The 23,206-nt window shown below is 38.3% G+C and overlaps 1 protein-coding gene and 1 long non-coding RNA gene across 3 annotated transcripts in view; one reads left to right on the top strand and one right to left on the bottom strand.

Annotated features, from left to right (window-relative positions):
- The window catches only part of LOC134299759 (uncharacterized), a 25,850-nt gene extending 16,528 nt beyond the window's left edge, over positions 1–9,322 (top strand). The window contains exon 4 of the long non-coding RNA XR_010007001.1: positions 9,200–9,322. This is a non-coding gene — a long non-coding RNA (uncharacterized LOC134299759). The remainder of the gene's footprint in view (positions 1–9,199) is intronic.
- cpsf3 (cleavage and polyadenylation specific factor 3) lies at positions 4,132–23,195 on the bottom strand. Of its 2 annotated transcripts, XM_062983569.1 has the most exons (18): positions 23,008–23,195; positions 21,177–21,240; positions 20,314–20,411; positions 19,699–19,827; positions 19,319–19,496; positions 18,844–18,933; positions 17,263–17,413; positions 14,359–14,534; positions 12,728–12,886; positions 12,176–12,322; positions 11,427–11,579; positions 10,570–10,678; positions 9,805–9,903; positions 9,252–9,346; positions 8,517–8,604; positions 7,512–7,581; positions 6,009–6,105; positions 4,132–4,440 (listed from the first exon to the last, which is right to left on the bottom strand). In XM_062983569.1, the coding sequence occupies exons 1-18, from the start codon at positions 23,076–23,078 to the stop codon at positions 4,336–4,338; spliced, it is 2,079 nt and encodes a 692-aa protein (XP_062839639.1). In that variant the 5' UTR covers positions 23,079–23,195; the 3' UTR covers positions 4,132–4,335. The 2 variants fall into 2 exon arrangements, with proteins under 2 accessions (XP_062839639.1, XP_062839642.1); XM_062983572.1 differs by lacking the exons at positions 20,314–20,411; positions 21,177–21,240; positions 23,008–23,195 and having other exon boundaries at positions 19,319–19,368; positions 19,699–19,750.
- Between the last annotated feature and the right edge of the window lie 11 nt (positions 23,196–23,206).

Genomic DNA, 23,206 nt, shown 5'->3' with positions numbered 1-23,206 from the left:
AGGACTCTTACAAGTAAAACAAGCAGTCAAAGAAGAAGAACATGCCCTGGCAGAATATGTAAAGTAAAGTGAAGAACCTGCTTTGATTGAAGTCAAAAATCAGAAACTCCTCAAAGCAGAGCAGACAAAAAAACCAGTACAAGAAAACCACACTACAAACTAGAGCTGACAGCTGGCACAACAAAACATTACATGGAAAGTTCCTTGACAAAATTGAAGGGAAAGCTAACAAGAGAAGACCTGGCTATGGCTCACGAATGGGACACTGAAGAAGGAGACAGAAGGCCTGATCCTTGCAGCCCAGGAGCAAGCCATCAGAACAAATGCAATTAAGGCCAAGATCGAAAAATCAGCTGATGACCCAAAATGCAGACTGTGCAAGGAAACCGACGAAACCATTGATCATATCCTCAGCTGCTGTAAGAAAATCGCACAGACAGACTACAAACAGAGGCACAACTATGTGGCCCAAATGATTCATTGGAACTTATGCCTCAAGTACCACCTCCCAGCAGTAAAGAACTGGTGGGATCACAAACCTGCAAAAGTATTGGGAAATGAGCACACAAAGATACTGTGGGACTTTACATGACCTGTACGAAGACTTATTGAGGATTTCTGGATGAACGGATTCTAATCTTGGACATGCTTAAAAATTTGTATAATGTGATTTTATTTTATAATAGTATCTGTTTTATATGAATTGTTGTTTTGTAGATTGTTTTATATGAATTGTTGTTTTTACATTGTTTTTAGGCATTGAATTTTTGCCTATTTATTGTAAGCCGCTTTGAGTCCCCTCGGGGAGAAACGCGGAGTAAAAGTGATGTAAATAATAAATAAATAAATAAACTTCAGAATCCAGACTGACAAAGTCCTGGAACACAACACACCAGACATCACAGTTGTGGAAAAGAAAAAGGTTTGGATCATTGATGTTGCCATCCCTGGTGACAGTCGCATTGATGAAAAACAACAGGAAAAACTCAGCCGCTTTCAGGACCTCAAGATTGAACTTCAAAGACTCTGGCAGAAACCAGTGCAGGTGGTCCCGGTGGAGATGGGCACACTGGGTGCCGTGCCAAGAGATCTCAGCCGGCATTTGGAAACAATAGACATTGACAAAATTACAATCTGCCAACTGCAAAAGGCCACCCTACTGGGATCTGCGCGCAAGTATTCAAAAACACTAAAATCAGAATATATAAAAATTACTGTGGTATAATAAAACAGAACAATACAATCTCTAAAATCAGAACACTAAATAAAGAACAACACTCTGAAAACAGGGGAATTGCAGACAGAAAACAGTCAGAGCCAGCTAACACCTCACAGCAAAATATTCCCATCACCAAAATCTGGCAAATCCTGTGTTTTCTGAGGGCCACCTCCTTTTTTTTAGTGTGTGCGCTCAAGCACTGCATATGCATACTTCTTCATCTACATAGACAGTAGGAGCACAAAAAATATTGCAAAGAACAACACTCTAAAAACAAGGGAATTCCAGACACGCATGGCAGGAGGGGAATGACGTAAGTTAGGAATCCTGCCTCTATAACCATTGGGGTGACATTAACACATCTTCTTTTTGCTCATTCTGCATAAAAGAAAAGGTTTTCTAATCCTTAAACAGAACATTTGCGGTCATAAGGGACACCTGGCAATTCTATGCACACACAACAGTTTTCAAAAATGGTATTTTTCAATGAAAGCAGAACAAGCATTTAAAAAAAATTGAAACTCTGAGGCTCCTGATAATTGTGCAATTTGACATCCTTAATCTCCCCGTGAAGATCTATTAGATCTCCCGGTTTCAACAAATCTATGAAGAAGCCAAAATGTATAGCATTTAGATTTCCTAACAGGAAAACTAAAATGCTTTGTTTGTTCTTCCCACCACCATTCTCCCTTTGTTTCACAAATCCAGTCTGCATTGTAAAGCAAACTGTGGGGAAAGTATTTTACCAAATATCAGGCCTGCCAATCTTTTTCAGTCTGTACACATTTGATGTAATTTTCCAAGTTGCCACCAGAGGCTGATAGGGAACAAATGAATGTTTTGACTTCCTTTCTTTCCTTGTCGGTGGGTGATCTGTTCAGCTCAGGGGAGCTTTTGATTCCAAAGAAGGTGAGCAGAGCGAGTTTCCCTCAAGTCCAACACTTCCATCCTGTCCTCTTTCAAACTTCTCCCATCAAACTACAGGAGCACAGTATTTTCACTGGAAACTGTAGGAGAGATGCTTTGGATGGATAGTCCTCCCGCTGTCTCAGCCCCAAGGCCCAAGAGCAGTGGAGGGGCCAGGGGTTCCCTGCTACTGCAGAGCCCATCTTGGTTTGCTCCTTGTCTTGAGCAGTGGATGTGGAGGCTGGGGCTTTTGTGCTCCAGCCTCCACATTCACTGTCCAAGACACAAGGCGGATTTGGGAGAGGGATGCATCCTGCGCTTGGTGAGGACACTATGCAGGCTGAGTGTCTCTTAGTTCCAACTTGGGAAGTTTAGGTGCAGAAGCTCCACATGTTTCTATTGACATCTGGCCCAGGGAGCAGACTTTAGTCACATCATCTTTAAATTATGGTAATGCACTGTATATGCAACTGCTATTAAAGAGTATTTGGAAACTTCAGCTGTTCCAAAGGGAGCAGCCAGATTGTGAACTGGGGTTGGCTACAGGGAGCATACAATTCTTATGTTGAAGCAGCTACACTGGCTCCCAATGGGTTGTCACCCTTGAAGCCCAATCGTTCAGAGGTCCATGTTATTTGAAGGACTATGCACTGGCCCCTCTAATCCAGAGCTCTCAAAAGGTTTTGTGTTGTTGCCACACATTTTAGTCACATCTTTTTGCAACACAGTCATTCATTTTGACTAGAAAACCAGAGATTAAATCAACCCTTTGTAAGAGTTTCATATAATTTATATAGATATAATCTTATATATAATATATAATGCATATATACTGTATGTACAAGCAGTCCCCAACTTAAAAACAAGATTGGTTTAATAGGTTTGTTCTTATGTTGAATTTGTTTGTAAGTCAGAACAAGTACATTTTTAAGTGTAGCTCCAACCCTTCCCTTTGGATAGCAAAAAGGTTAACATCCCCGTTCAGAAGATTTCACCTCACTTTCTGTCCCTATGAGAACTGGATTTTGCAAAAATTGGCTTGTTGTGGGAACAAGAATTGGTGAGAAAACTTCTGTGGAAACTCCAGAGTAACTCTTTCAGAAGAGATTTCCTTCCTGAGGAGTAGATTTCTTTCACTTCCTGTTGTCTCACACACACCCCACCCCGTTCTGAGAGCTGGGCTTTTGACTGCTATGTGGAGAATTGTTTTCTTGTAACAGCTTGGGTCCCTTGCAGTGTCTCAGGGATGGAGTGTACAATTTTGACAAAGCAAACAGTTGTGTGGATTTCGTCTAATTCCACCTATATGTTAGGATATACTGTCTTAAGAGTCAGAGCTGTTCAGCCATGGATTATGCTACTTGGGAGTGTAGTGGAGTCTCTTTCTCTGGAGATTTTTTAGCAGAGGCTAGATAGCTGTTTGTCAGGAGTGCTTTGATTGTGAATTCTTGCATGCCAGGGGGTTGGTGTGGATAGCTCTTGGGAGTCTCTTATAACTCCATTATTTTATATCAGGTTTATGTCCGAGACCCATTAAGAGTCAAGAGAAATGATCACACCTCTGATTTCTGGGACAACATCTTGAGTTTTTAGCTCTTTTCTCTTCTTGACATGTTTCAGAACTTTGTCCTAGCCAGATCAAAGAGCTTTATGTCTAGGGAGGGTCTTAGGGCAGAATAAGAAGTTTCTGTTCTCAGTTCGCTTTCCCAGCTTCAATAGGATCAAATGATCAAGCTACATTGTGCAGTGGATGTCAACTTTGGTTGATTGCTTTTTTTTTAAAAAAAAAACTGAACAACCTGGAATGCAAAACATGTAAGAGATGTAAATTCTTTCCCATGCGCATCACACATATATTAATCTCCTCTTTCCAATGTTTGGACTTCCTCCTATAGTCAAAGAAGCCATTAACATTTGCTGCATTGGTCCTGGCCCGAAAGTACATGGAAGATTCTAAAGCAGACAGGCTCTCTAGAGGGTGTTCTGGATCCCACAATTGCACTGAATTCATAATAAACAAATCCATTTTAATGTATTCAAGGAAAAATGTATTCAGAACAGCTGAATGCTTCCAACAAAATAATTCTATCTTACTGTACACTATTTAGGGGACATAGAAACTTTTTTAAAGGACAATTAAAAAAAAAACAGTGATGGCAAAGTAGTAATCCCCTCTCCATGGTCCCCAATATATACAGTATTCACTCCGTTTATTGTAAAGGAGTGATGGCATCATAGAGTCTCTGTGCTGCTAACTCCACCATTTCCCGAAGAGTTTCATCATCATCTTCACATCCTGGTTCATGATCAACAGTCTAACAAAAAAAGAGAAAGGCCAAGAGTGTTTTAATTTCAGACACTGCTCAAAACCAGAAAGCTTAAAACTCATTTAAAATGGGATGGGAAACTAACCACTTCCCTGGACCTGTCTGCCGTCTCCCCTGGCCCCCATTCTACTGTTATGAGCCTTCAAGTTGCATATTGTTCCCATGAATTTCTTAAGTTTTTTTTTTAGGTATGAAATAAGAAATGTTTTTTTTCTAATTCTATCCTCTGGAATGTAGCTTACGGTACCTGGTAGTTGTTTGCAGTCACACATCTGAATACTAACCAGGACTGATCTTGCTTAACTTCCAAGATTGGACTGCATTTTGTAATTTTAAAGTATTTAGCTCTTTAAGAAAATACACAAAAGGCCCCCCTCACAATCTCTTAGAACAGCAAGGATGTCACTTTTGCCATGTTATTAGTTCCCTGCAGGCCATTAGGCCCAAGAAGTATACTTACATCTTGGTGTAAGTAAGGCCTCTCTTAGCCTAAAACCAGCCACAACAGGAAACATGGGGAAAGTGTCAGTTTCCCAAATCCCGATATTAGGCATTTTGAGTGAAGAAATTCCCCATCCAAGAAGTTGCTATGAGCCCAATGGGACTTGAACTTGCCTACCACCCCCACCCCTTTGATACAATTTTGAAAATAAAACAGCTTGCAAAATTACTTGACAATTGTGTTTTGTTTAACAAACTAATCTCTGTGGTGCACAATAAGGCTCTTTGCACAAATGTACAGTGCTTTCTGGCACATTTGTGGTGCTGCAGTCTGAGATTTTGAGATTATAATATAACACAGAACCATCATGGCCACCAATTAATCATGGTTGCTGCTTTGGCTAGGAAATTGCAGCTGGGATCCATATCATGATACAATTTTAGCGATTGAGCTCTATTCCATAATGCAATCCTCCACAACAGAAAGATTTCTAAATGCAGCATGGTGACCAGTAGCTGCTACTGGGAGAGGGCTGGAGACGTCATCTCGCTGGTCTCTGTGTTGATGAAAGGGGAGGGGGCTTTTTTGGGGGGAGGGGTACTTTCACAATTGCTGCAAGGTTGTAATTCTATCAATATGAAATCCTAAGTTCGTCTCTGTAGTTGTGTGCCTTCAAGTTGTTTTCCACGTATGGCAACTCTAAGGCAAACAGATCATGGAGGTTTCTTGGTAAAATTTCTTGAGAGGCTGAGAGAGTGGGACTTGCTCAAGTTCACCCAGTGGGTTTTCATGCCCAAGTGAAAATTTGAATCCTGGCCTTATCATAATCCAACACTGAAACCACTCTGGCTCTCTTGTGACATGACAAACACTAAAGTAAATGCCAATCTATATTTCTTTGTATTTTTCATAAGCAAATGATCAGAATTATCCTTTTTTCATTCCAGGTTTTGCTTCTTATGAAAAAAAACATCCAGATTGTGAAGTCTATTGGAAGCTTTGAGTAACATAAACAATGCTTAAACTAATTGAATTATTCTTGGATGAGTATATCACAGCTATATGAGACAGCTACAAAACAAATCAAACCAGTATCAAATTTAGCTGGAAATACCCGTGTATCCAATGAAAGATTGGCTGTTTTTCCATCCACAGTGATGCTCAGTATGTTATCCTTCTTTGCACTTACACAGTCTTCTCCAAATATGTCCCTACAAAGAAATGGCTTATTATTACAAATGAAGAATAGCAGGAGACTGGTTTATATACCTACAGCATATTCTGTTTAGGTTACTTAGCATTGCAATCATACTCAAGTCTACTCAATAATAGGTTCAGTGCATTTCACTCTCAAGATGTTAAGATGAGGATACCCAACTCTGATTAGAATGTAAGGACCAAATGTGTTAAGATTCAAAAAGATAACTGTGCTTTGCACTGCAGCCTAGTAAGACCACTTCCTCTTTCAAATGTATTCATAGAAAAGAACCACATTTCAACATTCTTAGGATAATTTCCATACTACAGTCAGTCCTCCATTTTATGGGCACCGGACCCCATGAAAGTGAAGGACTGCAAATAAAGAAATTGCTATTTTCTTGATCTCTCTAGGAACTTCAAGTTTTCTAGCCAAACTGTATGATCAGCTGCTCATGGAATCACACTGGAGGATCTAGAGAGGCATTTTTCTCTATGCATCTCTAGGTCCTTCCAAAAGACTGGAGGAAGATGACCATACAGTCACAATGGAGGACCTAGAAATCAAATCCACGAATAAGCAAATCTGCAAAAATCAAAACTACAAATGTGGAGGGACGACTTATCATAATGTAATCAATCAATCAATCAATCAAAACTTTATTACGGTCCAAAGACCCAGTTTGTTCAGCTGTATTAAGTATTTTAAAATACTCAAAAATATGGCATAATGCTGGTTAGTCCCAATTAGAGTAGATCTGCTCATTCTACTGGCCAGTGGTGAGTTAACACAGAGATAAATCTAATGGATACGACGAATCTCCTATACTCAAAACTAAAAGAAAATTTAGTTCAAAAAGTGTTGATTGGTAGTGCAATCTCTTATCCGCAGGTGAAGCTTCTGGCAAGGTTTGCTGGGCTTCTATAGAAAAAAATGATTTCATGTCCTGGATGGCTTTAAAGAACAAAATGAAAAGGTGTAAACGTAAGAAAAGGGATTCAAGTGTTTTAGGGCTCATGATTTAATAGGAAAGGATTAAGCATATTTGCTCATTTTCACTCAGCGAGCTGTGAGCTGGGAATACTAGCACAATGTGTGTCATAATTCTGAAAGGAAGCCTAATTAGACGTTGTGAGACCATCCATACTGAAAATAATACTTCTCTGCCTTCTGCTATTACTTTGTTTCTGAGAGGCAATAATTTTTGCAAATCTGTCCCTTTCTTCAAATGGCAACAGAATACCACTTTTTTTTTGCCTCTGCACCCCATTCAGAGAAGCAAAGACCACAAACATTTCCATATTGGTTTTGTGGGTTGTGAGATGGATCACTCCCTCAGAGGGTCAGCCATAATATCACTTTGTCTATAAATTCATACCAACAGCCTTTTCACTCAGACAATATAGTACCAAAACTTACTGAAGCATGATCTCCATTTTCTTGTGATAAGCTTCTATCTCTTCTTTTTTAGGAATTTTGTGTATCACAGCTGAAAACACACATTTAACACTTTTATTCCATAGCTATATGGGAGTGTACAGTTAATATCAGATCTTAAATACCAAGAAAAATATAGTGTATTTCCCAAGGTTCCTATAAATCTTCCCATATGTCATTTAATGGTGTCAGTAGTAATAATAATAAAATTTATTGATCAGCCCTTAGGTCATATCACAATACCAAACCAAACAACAAGGCTTGATAGGACTTTATTACACTCTATGTAGTGAGTTAAAAGGCACTTATAACAATACTGTAACTAAATATGATAAAACTGAATATATACATATTTCCTTATAACCCCTACAATTTAAAATATCAGTCATAGTAAATTTTCAGTTTAGACTTGAAAGTTGAAACAGATCTTGTGCTTTAATTCATTAATTTATTTTTTAAAGTAAGTTGATTTTTAGACAAGAATTATCACCATAGTTTTGGCAAGACACCAAGTGAGCTACTAGCATTGTAGAGAGCTCTAATTTTAAAGAAACAGTAAATTCACTTTACCTGGGAGTTTAAAAGCAGAACAATGAACACTGTAGCAATCACTAATACTTCTGCATTGAAACAATTAGGTATTTTAGCATATGTATATAATCTCCCACCTCCTTTTCTGTTATGAAGATTAAATTCTTGGGATTTTACTCTGAACAATTCTGATATATACAGAATTTGGATTAACAACATATTTTTAGATGGAAGTTGTCAAAATTCAAAGAACGTTCAAGTGTATTAATTACACCAATATGCAAGCCTTGCAAAACTTGACCTCAAATTTTCTCACACATTTATCAAATGTAATTTGTATCATTGTGCCTCAGAATTCAGATTTCTGAGCAACACAATATTACATATAGTTCTGGTCCCCATCGCTTCACAACGCTAAACACACAAACTGTATACCCACATAAACAGAAAAAATACCTTTATGAATTTTGGGATTTGATTGTATTTCCAGTATCACTGTAGTTACGGTGTCTGCATACATATCGTTAGCAGGATTTGCTACCCACTGGAAGGGTTAAAAAGCAAGGACAAAAAAGAGTGTTAAATTCCAGAATTAGAGGAAAAATCCCCATTTATAACTGCCGCCTTACTGGTGGATACTGCTCCACCGAAAAGCTTCCTTTGTTCTTTTTGACTTTTCCATGAAAAGTGAAGACATATCCCTCTTGAAGTTTCTTCTAATTATTTCCTATCATTCTGGTCTTGCATACTGTTGCCCTCATCCTTCAGTCCTGTTACTCATCATATTTTTATAATGTTTCTATCATATGTGACTTTCTGTCACACATTTAAAGGGCCTACATGATCTTTTTAAAAATAAATAAATAGCTTCTGCTGTGTGCCCTCAGTTTGTTTTCAAATGAAAGTGACATCAAGGCAAAGCTATCACGGGGGGTGGGGGGCTGGGCAAGATTTGTCCAGAGGGGGGCTGCCTTTGCCTTCTGAAACTGAAAGAGTGTGACTATCCCAAGGGTCACCAAATTGCGTTTCTATGTCACAGAGATTTGAACTTCACTGTCCTACTCCAACGCTCAAACTACGGCACCACACTGGCTCTCTATAGAAAACTAATCATTTCTAATTTTAATTCTCTTTCAAAGCCACTCCCAAGATACTGGGACCATGGAAAAGGAACTATTATTCTGTCCTTACCTCAAGCACCACCATGCCAGGCTCCTGGATTACAGTGATGTTTTTAAAAACTTTCAGAGCTGATTTTTCCTGAACTTCTATTTCTTTTATGTCACCTTAAAATAATAAAATATTATCAACTCAAATGTAAACATTTTTAAAATATGTATCATTCAAATACTTCTTTATATCTGAAATTACAAAATGCCATTGCATTGTGGTGAAAACAGCCCATTTACCTAGATTTTGAAAGCTAAGTTGCATCAAAGCTGGCTAGTACTATGATGGAAGACCCCTAGCAGACACAATGGGTTTCCAGAGAAGAATAGGACATCCTGGAAAGATGTTGATGACAGTCAATAATATTGGCCTATACAGACCTATGAATGCCCTGACTCAGTATAAAGCATGTTTCAATGATCCTGCTAAACTTCCTTTCCTAGAACAGATCTAGAACTTCTCCTCTAGTTGTTTTGATATGAAAGGCAAAACCATGCTATCGTGTCATAACTTCATGAGTGAGGAAGGTGGAAACACTTCAAGGAATATCAAGTATTTCTTTTCAGTTACATACCTGTTAATTTTTGTAGCTGGTAATGAAGCAGACTGAATGAGCCTGTATATGGGATAGCTTGCGTCTGTGTCACAGTGCTCATGGCAAGATCTGTGTAACCTGCGGACAATGAAACATGAATTGCAGAATCTGGTCCAGAAATGTGGCGAATTATGCATTTATTTTCCTTACCTTTCATTTTTTTAAATGTATATTTATTTTATTTATTTATTGTTCCAAGGACACCATTGATACCAATTGTAGAGTCCTGTCCCAAAATGGGATGGAATATTAATTTGCTTTTAAAAATTATTTTAAAAATTCATGCTAGTATGAGCCATCCCTGCTTATCTCTGCAAGAATTACATTTTGCAAAATTCAAAATGGTAAAAAAATCCCAAAGAAATCTCCTTTTTTATGACTAATTCACCCTTCCCTTTGTAATGTTTCCCTATTTCCTCCTATTTATTGCAAGCTCCATATAGAGTATTTTGTGGACCTTAAATTTCTTTACTATTTAAGGAAGAAGGCATGAAGACAAAGCCTTTCCTGTCTGCAGCCACTTGGCCATTCCATATATTCTTTATATCTATACCCATATACATTTATAAATTATTTTATCAGGAATTTTTAATAAAGTAAAGGTTTCATAGGAAGAAAGGCTATATTAAACCAATTTTGGAAGGTCACAGAACATTCCAACTGATCAAAAAGTCTGGACATTCAGATCTGACCTGAACACCAGCCCCTTAACAATTCTTAGATTCTTAGGTTTCTTTTACTTACTGGAAAGGTCACACGGAGAAAGTATGTGATAGTTAAAATTTCTTTTAACAAGTATTCCTGAAACTCTTTGCCCTTGTTCTGGTTTCTTATCTGCTAGAGAACCCATAACCTGAGAAAAAGAAAAAACAAGACCAATGAAGAGATTTCAAGAAGGTAGAACCAATAAAAATGAAACTGTAGAAGTCAAATGTTTCAAGTTGGCATTCCAACTAGGTAAACGCACTAACTTTTCAAAGTAAAGTCACACAGTAACCTGAAAAGATGACATAAATGTACTTGGGAACTACCCAGCATTGTTTGAAAGTGCATTCTATTTTCTTTTCTCATCCAAAATCACAATTTTTAAAGTGGATGTTTCACTGTCAACTCAGGTGATAATATTTTACTAGTGATCCTGCTATTCTCCTTAACATTTTCAAAATCACTCATTCCCATTCCCTCCCTATAATGACTAAGAGCATTTACATGAAGACATTTACTTTGCTGACTGAGCCATAATGGCACTGGAAATGTTTGTTGTGTATGTATATATTCCTATGTATTTTAAGGTATTTGTTATGTGCATATGAATGTATACATGAGGGTGGAAGTTAACTTTAAAAAGAAGATTAAAACCATTGTTCCTCTGTCCTATCCAAAGGGACAGTCTGAAACATTTTGAGACCTGTCTCTTAGTTATACTATTTTTCCTAGCCACAAGATGAATGCATTGTGTTAACTGCACAATCATTTCTCCATTTCCCAATGACAAAAGGTTTATAAAACTGTTTGGATAATATGTTTTGTGGGCAAAAGAAAACTGTGCCATGAGGCAAATATGGCATACTTTCCATAGTTGGGGAAAAGTTTGTTTTTACCTTGGCCAGCTTTTCTCCTCTGAAGTTTAATGTCACAGCCTCGGTATTTCTAGGATTATGGACCTCTATATGAACTTCATCATTATCCTCATATTCACGTATCAGCGCGGCTTTCAACCTGGCCATTTCGTTCTGCTCACCATGCACCAGAATCTAAATGAAAAAAAATAAATGATACAGGTTGAGCATCCTGAATCCAAAATACTTCAAAAATTGTCTGCATCTTTGCTTTAGGATAGCTCTATTTACACAATCTTTGTTTCATACACAAAATTATTAAAAAGTTACACAAAAATATGTTTAGGCTGTGTGTATAAGAAGTACTGTATATGAAATAGAATTTCTTTTTTAGACTTGGGTCCCAGCTCCAAGATATTCCATGTTGAATGAACATGCAAAAAACAAGTATTCCAAAATCCTAAAAAATCCCAAATCCAAAACCTCTCTAGTCCTAAGCATTTTGGATAAGGGATATTAAATCTGTACTGACTATGAGGACAGCAAAGATGGAATATAAAGAGGAAAGGAAATAGAAGAAAGAGGACTTTTTGCTCTCAGCAGCATTAAATATATTGTTTCCTACCGTAAACTGCACCCTCATCTGCCGCTAGTCATCTACTCTTTTAGCCACTTGTTTCCCTTTTCAGATTGTAGTAATCAGTAATATTCAGGAACCCCTCCAACCTCATGTTTTACATTTATTATTCTGAGTACAATACTGTTGGGGATGAACCCATAGACATACACACCACATGTGGAGGTTTTAATGCCCGAATAAACTCGCTGGTTTGCTGGTAATCTGTATGAGCAGAGAAAGAAATGTAGTCCACAGACATCTTCAGTGGGAGCTTCTGCCCAGACATAGTTGTAATTTCTTCTGGTTCAGACATAATGTGCTGCAACATTGCCACAAAAACACCAATTTTAATAATACATCATTTTATTTCATTTATTTGGGGGGGGGGGGAGTACAAATGTGAGGGAACATATACACAAAAATGACATATCAATCTTTTCTCATTTAATAGTAACCCAACCCATAAGCCAAATCTTAATAACTGAGTGAAAGGATGTGGGAAATAGAATATTTTCTATTCTGCTAGCAACTAGGCAAATCTAGCTACTTTCTACGTATTAATATATATGAAAACAATCTTTGAATAACTGATAAGCGTGACATAGAAAAAAAATCAAAGCTGTTTAACAGGAGAACAGATTGCTCTGGACTTTGGTCAAGTCTCATAAAATCACCAAATAACTTAGTATCCTTAAAGTCTCAGGACAGTAAAAGAAGACCTCACCTTGGCAAGTGTTCCTTCCACACAATATCCAGCTATGATGACCCCATTTCTCTTGTCAGTGCACCAGCTTTCAAACAGTTCTCTGGATAAACCACTCTGCATCATCCCAGGGGAAGCCATTACAACACTGGGGCCAATGTCATCAAAATGATCCATACTCTAGAAAATAGAAAGCATAAATATCTCTAATTTTAGTATGAAAGTCAAATGCTTCTGAGTGGATCATTATGCCAGCTCTGATAGACCAGAAGGCTGCAGCCATCTTTGTTTATAAAAGACTTTATGGGTCCCAAATATTTCTGCAGGGTTCGACATCTAGACAGAAGGTCAGATAGAAACATTGAAAGGATGCTTATCATCTAAATGCCCAGAACTATTATCAAGAAAACAGAGGATGGGTTGTTGGAAAATCAGTTAATTGCTGATGTCAATAAACTCAAAAGTTAGAGGGAATTTGACAGCCAATAGCTTAATTTTGTAATACCCCTTTTCCATATGAAATAACAACCACACCACCACCAGGCCTATTACTCTGTGTAAAGAGACAGTTAATACATATGTCTTTGAGATGGTACAGCCTCAGCCGGAAATGGGAATAAATTTTGTCTGCAACTGCCTTGAGACATGTGTGATCTTACAGCAAGGGCAGTGTCTGTCAGCGTGGGTGCAGGGTGTGTGCCGGGTGAGTTTCTCCAAACTCCATCGATCATCTTCTCCAGCACCCTGATGAATTGGTTGCAATCATCTGCCACACCAATTCCTCTGTTCAATGTCAGACTCAAACACATCCGTAGTCTGAAGTCCAAACATTTATTTCAATATCTATAATACATATTTACAAAGCACAGCAAAAGCCATCGCTCTGAGCTGGCAATCTTCTATTGCCCCTTTGCTCCAGCAAGCACAGCTCAACACACTCAGAGATAAGAAACACATTCCTCAGTACGAAGGAAGTCCCAACCTCCAAAGGCCAGAAATCATGCCTGATAGGTCATAGCAATCACAACAGGCTGTCAGTCAAAACTAGCCTGCTGTTAACTGTTTCATTACTGAAACACACACTCTTGCCTAACAGCAGAAAACACTTGATTTACATTTCATACACATACAACCATAATCCAACAGTGTCTGCATTCCATTCTCATGTACCATGCTCACTGCAAATGGATTTTTATTTTACTGCAAAGTAAAATAGCACCCCGCTTTCCTCTTGGGTGGTGCTTGCTGGAAAGGACACAATTCAGAATTCCTTAAAAATGGCAACTATCACACCAACACCATTTCAATACTCTCCAGTTGTGGGGAAGGGGTTACATATACACACAACCCTCCCGCACTTTCTGCCACCTTCAATTCTCTTTCAGCAAAAGAAAGTAACCTTCAAGCACTGTGATGCCTATGAATAAACAGATTAGGGCAGAATCCAACGACAATTTTTGTCTGTTTTTTCTAACATAATGAATAAGAAAGAACAGATATTCTGAGAATGGGTGCACATTATCGCGCACAGTCTAATTTCATTAGAAACTAAAACTGAATGTTTTTGAAAAAGTTAAATGTCTAGTTTTAAAGTTATCATTAATGTTTCATTGTCTCATACAGTCATTAACATATCCTTTATTTACACACACCTTCAGATTACTAATGTGCTTGAATACAAATGGGTTGTTGATGTTGATTTGCTTGCGGATTTTATCATTCATGGCATTGACATATGTCTGGTACACGGCCATACACTTCTTTGCCAGAGAGGAGGCGTAGTAGATTGGTATTTCATGTAGCTCAGGGTGATTTTGCCAGTATTCATCTAGATAAGCAATGTTTAAAAACAAGAATCAATATTTGCAAGCCTGTAGGTAAACAGTATAAAGAAACATATAACCTTTGTTCTGAAAAGTGTTCTGTAGGAAACATCAATGTTTTATAATATAGGAAGTCTACTCTTATGTCATGAATACTTTTTATTGCAATTTCAGTGTGAGAGGATATATCAGAACTTTTAAGGAACTTTTACACAAAGAATAACATTAGCCATATACATACAGATTCTATGTAACTACACTGGATTCCACAAACCTTGGCTAACAAACAAACCAAGGGGAATTACATTTTCACTCAGCATTCACACACATGTTCATGCATTCATCCTCATAAATACATCATCATTTCTCCATTATTCCGCTGTGAAGAACATCTCTTAGGCCAGACTCTACTTTCCCTGAAGTCTGCCAACACACCAAAACTTTAAAATTCCAAAACTTCAGAACTCCAAAAAGCATCTTTCCCCCCCTAAGAACAATGGTATCAGATCTCTGTTTCCTCTACAGCACAAACTGACTCCCTGCAACATAAAATGACTCCAAAACGCACTCCTTCCTCTTCCCTTGAGAAAAGGAGGCAAAGTGACCAAACTGCTTTCTTGCAAATCTGACACTCTCCAAAGTACATCATCTCTTTCCATAGAACATGGTGGGTGGACCAGACTCCTCCGGTCTGCCACAATTTTTGGAATGTTACAAGGACTCTTCTTCATTCACTCAGTCGTTTACGACTCTTCGTGACCTCATGGACCAATCCACACCAGAGTTCCCTGTCGGCCGTCCCTGCCCCCAGCTCCTTCAAGGTCAAGCCAGTCACTTCAAGGATACCATCTATCCAACTTGCCCTTGGTCAGCCTCTCTTCCTTTTTCCTTCCATTTTCCCTAGCATCACGATCTTTTCCAAGCTTTCCTGTCTTCTCATGATGTGGATAAAATACTTCATCTTTGCCTCTAATATCCTTCCCTCCAGTGAGCAGCCGAGCATTATTTCCTGGAGGATGGACTGGTTGGATCTTCTTGCGGTCCAAGGCACTCTCTGGATTTTCCTCCAGCATATAAGGACTGTTATATAGCAATATTTCGCTGATGTTGTTCCAAAAGGCTGTAAATTAATGATAGACGTCTTCCATCCTGGAACATGTTGATTCCATCTCAGTTTCCAGGCAGATGTTGACTCTTCTTGATGGGTGTTAGCAAACGCAAAGCTTGTGCTGACTTCCTTCTTAACATATAGAAACTTTGTAAACATTTCCTTAACTTAAAAGAGCCATGGTCTTTGATTGATGTAAATAGTTTTCCCCCAAAAGTTCAAGTCAGCAAATGGTGACAGATGTAAACAGATGTAAACATTTCTCTTATCACTGTCACAATTCTTATCACAGCTCAGCAACTTTTAATTACAGTTTAGCAAGCACGTAATTACAGGCCTTAATATTTTTGAATTGTGTCTTCAAAATTATTAGCTTTAATTCATTCATTTCTTCCATACAGTTCATTCATACCCACACCTATCAAATCCAAATTTATCAATTCTGAACATCATATTTCTCATCATGACACTTATTCTAAGTTCAAATTCAAAATGGGAGGCAAACAATTTACTTTTCATTCATTTTTAAAAGTATCACCATCATGCAAAATCTTAACCATGGAAGTGAAAAGGATCCTTCTCAGAAGCCAATAATGAAATGTTTAAAAGCAGGAAAATACAACCAATTAAACTCTGATGGCCTGAAAATGTGGACTCATCAGTGGAATCCTATACAATGTTCTTTAAATAACTAAGCATGTGTTTGAAGACTAATGCTTGGTTTGCTTCTGAGGATCCTTCAAAGCCCATCGCTGAGTCAATAGTCAGCTCTGGACAGAGCCAAATCATTGGGAATTGAATGTCTAGCCACCCTTGTGTTAAAGTGCTACATTTCTCCAGAACTCAGTAGGATCGTAGACTATGCCATTTACCTGAAGACAGCAACCTTTAAAATAACACAGCTTCCTATATTTAATTAGAGATATATAATTAGTAAGGTTTAAAATGCTCAAAATAAGAAATGGCAGTGAAGGAGATAACTTGTATCTTATGATCGTCTGATCTTATGGAGATGTCATAATTTTACAAAAATATTTTATGAAAATGTTGCTATTTACAGTACAAAACGGGGTGAAATGTGGTCAGTTATTGGATTATTGAATTATGGTGTTTTATGTATTAATTTTGGAATGCAAATTTATGCTATGTATCATAGTGTTTTTAAGGCTTGATCCCCATGTAAGCTGCCCCAAGTCCCTTTGGGGAGATGGGGTGGGATATAAGAATAAAGTAGTAGTAGTAGTAGTTGTTGTTATTATTATTATTAGAATTAGAATTCTCATCAGCTAGTCTATGGTATGATGATGACGATGCCATCTTTTCTCTCTTAACAAGACTCAAGGCAGCAATCAATGCATTTACCTCTTTCATATAATCGTTTCATTTGACAGTTACTCAATAAAACCTCTCACAGGTCAAAGATTGATCTCTCATGCACACAGGTACACACAAAACAACAATTTTGTTACCCATCTCTCCTCAAGGCAGGGCACATCATTATAAATACATACAATAAAATGCATATATTAAAACACATTTCTATAAATATACAAGTATTGACAACATGTATACAGAAAGTACCACAATTAGAACGTTAACTTTAAAAGCAGTGCTGGACAACATACCTAATATCAAAAGCAATTCTTGAGCTCTTCCCAAGGCAAATACAGGAATAAGACCTCTGCCTCCTCTGTTTACAATATCATGCACAGTGTTACAGAATCGTGCCTCTCTCTCTTCCCGTTTCTCATGGATGTGTGTACCATAGGTGGATTCCTAAGGACATAATTCACACAATTAAAAGAAGTGAGGGACAGACACGGTTCTGCTCTTTTGATTCTACTACAGTGCAGTATTAAACCATAAGTATGATTATTTTTTGAAGATTAAACATGATCTCTTAGTATAAAAGCAAATCCTGCCCCAAAAGCTTCCCCAGGAAAATTCTTGAAATTCATTTTCACCACATAGTATTTCATTCTGATTTTAACCATGGCATTTCTGCATACAGAATGCATAATATCTACCATAAAGCAAGAAAAAACATTGTGAATGGGGTAGTATGACAAATGATGTTGTTTAGACAAACTTTAGAAAATTGGAAAGTTTAGATTTGACTGAATTATAACAGCCATTAAATAGCATCCACTTGACAACTGTACATCTATGGTGTATGCCCTTGTTGGCTGTTTGCAGCCCTCTTTTTTGCTGATTTTTGAAGATGATTTTTTTTAATTTATTCTAGCCAAGATTTGATAATTTTGGTGTCATGTATTACTCTTCACATGAATTATGTATATTAGGCTCTTGATATCTGCTGGGGCCTGGTTTCAGAACCATCTGTAAATACAAAATTCTGAAGGTATAATGTATAATAATTACTGTGGTATAATAAAACAGAACAATATAATCTCTAAAATCAGGTCAGTAAATAAAGAGCAACACTCTGAAAACGGGAATTCCAGAAATGAAACAACCAGGACCAGGTAACACCTCCCAACAAAGAATTTTCCCAGGCAGGAAGCAGGCAGGCTTTGAAGCTGCAAGGCCATTAAATGCTAATCGAGGTAGCTAACTGCAGCATTCATACTTGCCGCACTGAGACTATTCATTGCTATTCAACGTGGCCAACCAAGAATTCCACAAGGTAGAAAGCAGCCAGGTTTGCAAGTTGCAAGGCTATTCAGTGCTGTTCAACTTGCCCAACTAAGATTTCCCCTAGATAAAAAAACCCTCAGGTTTTGAAGCCACGAGGCTACTCCGTCCCATTCAACCTGCCCAAGGAAGGATGCCCCTATATAAAAAGCAGCCAGGCTTTGAAGCAGCAAGGCTATTTAGTGCAATTCAAATTGGCCAAAAAACCATTCCCCTAGAATGCAAGTACCCAGCCTTCCAAGCAGCAAGCTCACCAAACAAGGATTCGCATAAGAAGAAAACAGCCAGGCTTTGAGGCTGCAAGGCTATTCACTGCTATCCCACCTGGCCAACAATTGATTCCCATAAGCCACAGCAACGCGTGGCCGGGCACAGCTAGTACGTTATAATTATAAGAGTGTCTGTGTCTGGGTCCCCCTGGGGGAGAAGAGCGGCATATAAAATAAATAAATAAATTTTGCAGTATGTAAAAGAGATTATTGGAGTGACAAGGAATGCATATAATGTATGCATTATATCAATTTCAAATTATAGCAAGAAAAGTAACTTACAATGATAAGAATGTCAGGTTTAATATTAGGAATCTCAGCTGCCATCAAATGCCTGTCTTCTTGTCTTGAGAAATCACCTGTATATAAAAGCTTTGACAAAGAAAACAAAGAATTCACGCTGTAATTTCACAGAAAAAGCAAATTATAAAATGGCAGATTATTAAAACTTTGGTTGATATCTATTGCTTCACACATAGATCTTGTCAGATCAATATATAAGTACTGAAGATGAAACCTACATCACAAAACACAACAGCAAGCTGTAATTGCAAGCATGTGACTCCAGTACTGAAGGTAGATAACCATTACCTTCCACAGCCAATGACAATAATGTATGCCATCTTAGGGGAGTGAAGCAAATTAGGATAGAAAAAAATTCCTCTGATTTTTTTCCCCAGAAGTGGCAGACTAATACCAAAAACTTCTTGAAAATTAGAACTTTATTTGAGCTTCTTTACAGTGTTAAAGCAAATACCTTCACTCCAGCGATTTCAATCATAAACATAGCTGCTCCCAAAACATGGCCTGCGTGGTAACACCAGAACTTGATCCCTGCCACTTCTTTTACTTCATGGAAGTTGATTGTCTCAATTTTATCCATGCTTTCTTCCAAATCTGTCTCTGTATACAGCATGTCATCTGCGGAGATGTTACTATACAAAACAGTAAAAAGCACGTTATCCTCCTGCTCATCAGTTTCTCACATCACTTGGAAGACAGTGCAAAACATGGAAGACTCTTGTACAAATTCTGCTTGAGATGATAGTATAACAATGCAGGAGATGAAATTTTAAAGATTCATCATTCTATCACTCCCAAGTCATTTGCTCCCCAAATTTAAGAAGACCGGCTCACCTAACTTTAACGTAATCTGATAGAAGCCATCTATAAATTGCTTTCGTAGCATGGGTCATAAAGGTTCTTCCTTTGAAACTTGTCTTTTGTAGAAACCAGGGCAGTGCCCCACAGTGATCTAAATGGAAACTAAAAAAAAAAAGAGATTAGATTTTAGACCCTTATCACAACATAGTTAAAACATTTGACATCTTCATAAAAGTTAATGTAAAGGCATTCAACCACCTAACATCTCTGCAACTTTAGAGCTGTTACACATGCTGAAATTTTTAAAACGCAAACATTACCAATGACAATCTGCTGCAGCATCAAAAAATAATCCCATGGTGTTTTCTGGTCCACAGGAAGATTTCCTAGCTGCAGGATGGTAAAAGTGAGCTTCCTTTATCCTCCAACTTTTCATTGTATTACTGTGCTCTGTTGAAAAAAAGCTAATTTCTTCCTCTGCAAGTCCATTTGCTTTTTATGTTTATAGTAAAAGTGGAACGATACACTTTTGTATCATACACCAATTCACTCACTTGCCTGCATACAATTCCATACTGGCTATGACTGTTAGGCAGATAAATGCTTACAAATAGTAGGCTACTTTATGTGGGAAGGCATGTTACTTACTGACTAATCAAGAGGAGATCAATCTCAGCAGGATCTATCAGATCAATGTAAGGAAGTGCATCCATTCCTTCGAGGCCAGGGTGAATTCCACAATCGAGCTGAAAAATGCATCAATCAATCAAAATACGTGCCAATTTTTTATTTTGTATAATCATCAGGGTGTAACATGTGGTTATTCTAGCTTATTGCTGTAAGCAGAGCCGTAGCCAGAAAAAATGGGGGGGGGGGTTTGACAGGGGTTTGACAGGCCCCCACAGGCCTGTCAATATTTGCTTGAGATAGTGCTTGTAGTTCTTGAGTGACTCTTAATTTTTTTGGCGTCTCATAGACTTAGCATGGGGAGTTGGTTAAAATTCATGAGTAAACCAGGTTTTTTTTTAACCTGAAAAATTTCGGGGGGGGGGGGGTTGAACCCCTAACACCCACCCACCCCCGCTACAGCCCTGAGTGCAAGTCATATGCAAATACTATACCTCAATTTAGTACTCTACACAAGGCACACCACTTTGGAAATCTGTTCATTATATGCTGAGCAGCACCAAACTTTCCATGCCAACTCTGACCAAACATTTAAAGCACTGAAATTGATGCCTTCTATAAAATTGGGGGAAATTCAAGACAAAATGGCTCCACAGCGCTAAAAAGGCAGCTGTTCTTTTCATACAATTCAGATAGATGAGCATCTTGTTTACTATAACATCACAACTCCATCCAACATATCATGCTCTTTCCAAAATTAAGTCCTACAATCTCAACTATTCTATTATTGATAGTGATTAAGTAGAAAAAAAAGACAAAATATAGTTATACAACACACATACCAAAACCAAGACAGTTTATAAATAATGCAGTACAATGCTTACCATTATCTTCCTTCCTTTGAATTCTAAGATAATGCATGATCTCCCTACTTCTTGTCCAGCACCTCTGTTAAGATGAGAGTGAGACAATTTGGAGAAACAATCACTAACCACTGAATATAAAACTGAGTTAAAAGAAATCTTTAACTGAACTCTATGGCCTCATTTAAGACTCATTTGTATAATGTGTTTCAGCATTATACAAATGAATCTCTGCAAGGCTTGGATATGCATCTTCTTCCCTGCACCATGATCACAAGGAGACTTGGTTTCATCTTAACAATTCAGTGTTACTTCTAAACCTAGTGTTGAAGGGTACATCTGAAGCTTTCGGTTCTAAGCGCAGGTCACATTATAAATCAAACACAGTTCAGGGCTTATCTTCCAATGCCCTCCTCTTCACAGACTGAAGAATGGACTGGCAAGCCCAAGACTCAGACATGTATTGGCTAAACAAGAGTTCACTGTCACATATGAAGAGTGTCTGTGGTCTGAAATTGCTCAGAAGGGTATGCACTGAACAGGACTTAGGTTCAGCTGGTCTTCCAATTTATGATTTTCTGCCAACAGTAATTGACTCAAGATCATCAGTCTTCTGGAGCCCTTCCCTAAGCTAAATAAAATCCCACATTTTCTGCTTTGAACTGATATACCGTGTTTCCCCGAAAATAAGACAGTGTCTTATATTATTTTTTGCTCCCAAAGATGTGCTAGGTCTTATTTTTAGGGGATGTCTTATTTTTCCATGAAGAAGAATTCACATTTATTGTTGAACAAAAAAATGAACATTTATTATATACTGTACAGTAGTTGTCATCACAAACCAACATAACCAAACTAGACAAACTATGACTCCTGTCAAGAATTTCTTGTTACTACTGTATAAATATAAATAATATAACATTTTAATATATTACTACCATTATTTCCATGTACAACTGGTATGTACATTTACCGATCCTGCAAGTTCTGGTGTTTTGTTTGGTGGGCACCGGGCATGCTTCCAAACAAAAACTTCGCTAGGTCTTACTTTTGGGGGAGGCCTTATATTTAGCAATTCAGCAAAACCTCTGCTAGGTCTTATTTTTTGGGGATGTCTTATTTTCAGGAAAACAGGGTATATGGCAATGTGGACTCAGATAACCCAGTACAAAGCAAATATATTGTGGGATTTTCTGCATTGATATTCTGGGTTATATGGCTGTGTGACAGGGCCCTGAGGCAATAGTTATATATGAACCGCAGGATTAAAATAAAAATATGCCCATATTACTGTCATACTATAGCAAAAATAAACATTTTGGGCCGTTCCACACAGCCCTATAACCCAGAATATCAAGGCAGATCATCTACAATATCTGCTTTGAACTGGGTTATCTGAGTCCACACGGCCATATAATCCAGTTCAGTGTGCATTTCATACAGCTGTGTGGAAGGGGTCTAGGAAGCAGAGAATCAGTCCAGCATTGGAGATGAGCGGTTCTGTCTAAACAAGGGCTGGGTTGCTGTGCGTTTTCCGGGTTGTATGGCAATGTTCCAGAAACATTCTTTCCTGATGTTTTGCCCGCATCTATCGCAGGCATCCTCAGAGGTTGTGAGGTCTGTTGGAAACAAGTCAAATGGGGTTGATATATCTGTGATGCCTGCCATAGATGTGGGCGAAACGTCAGAAGAGAATGCTTTTGGAACATTGCCAGACAGGCCGGAAAACTCACAGCAGCCCAGTGATTCCGGCCTTGAAAGCCTTTGAAAACACATTTTCTTGCAGAATAGGGGTGACAAAGAAGGGCCCAGAAGTGGCAGGGGAAGGCCTCTCCCGCTAGAAGCCACTCACAGGGGACGGATCAGGAGCTGGTCGCTCTCCTCCGCCGGCACGAAGGCCTCCGCCCGCCGCCTCACCGCCATCCCTGCAGCGGGGAAGAAGCAAACGAACACACAGCAAGGAATGTCCTTCCTCGGCACCCGTACGCGAGAGCACGTCGAGGAAGAACCGGAAAGGGGCCTCTCCTGCCTTCACTTCCGCCTTGCGCTCG

Source organism: Anolis carolinensis, chromosome 1 (assembly GCF_035594765.1).
Source record: "Anolis carolinensis isolate JA03-04 chromosome 1, rAnoCar3.1.pri, whole genome shotgun sequence".
Taxonomy (NCBI): Eukaryota; Metazoa; Chordata; class Lepidosauria; order Squamata; family Dactyloidae; genus Anolis; species Anolis carolinensis.
The sequence above is the reverse complement of the archived record's forward strand: the minus strand, read 5'-3'. Positions and strand labels throughout refer to the sequence as shown.

What these genes read in the sequence shown, in the direction of transcription:
- cpsf3 (XM_062983569.1), bottom strand. Translation starts at nt 23,078, where the DNA reads ATGGCGGTGAGGCGGCGGGCGGAGGCCTTCGTGCCGGCGGAGGAGAGC. An exon ending in AGCACATTAGTAATCTGAAG is followed by an intron (nt 12,887 to 14,358) that starts GTGTGTGTAAAT and finishes TCTATTTTCTAG; the next exon opens with AGTATGGATCATTTTGATGA. An exon ending in GAGGAGAAAAGCTGGCCAAG is followed by an intron (nt 10,679 to 11,426) that starts GTAAAAACAAAC and finishes TCTTTTTCTCAG; the next exon opens with GTTATGGGTTCTCTAGCAGA.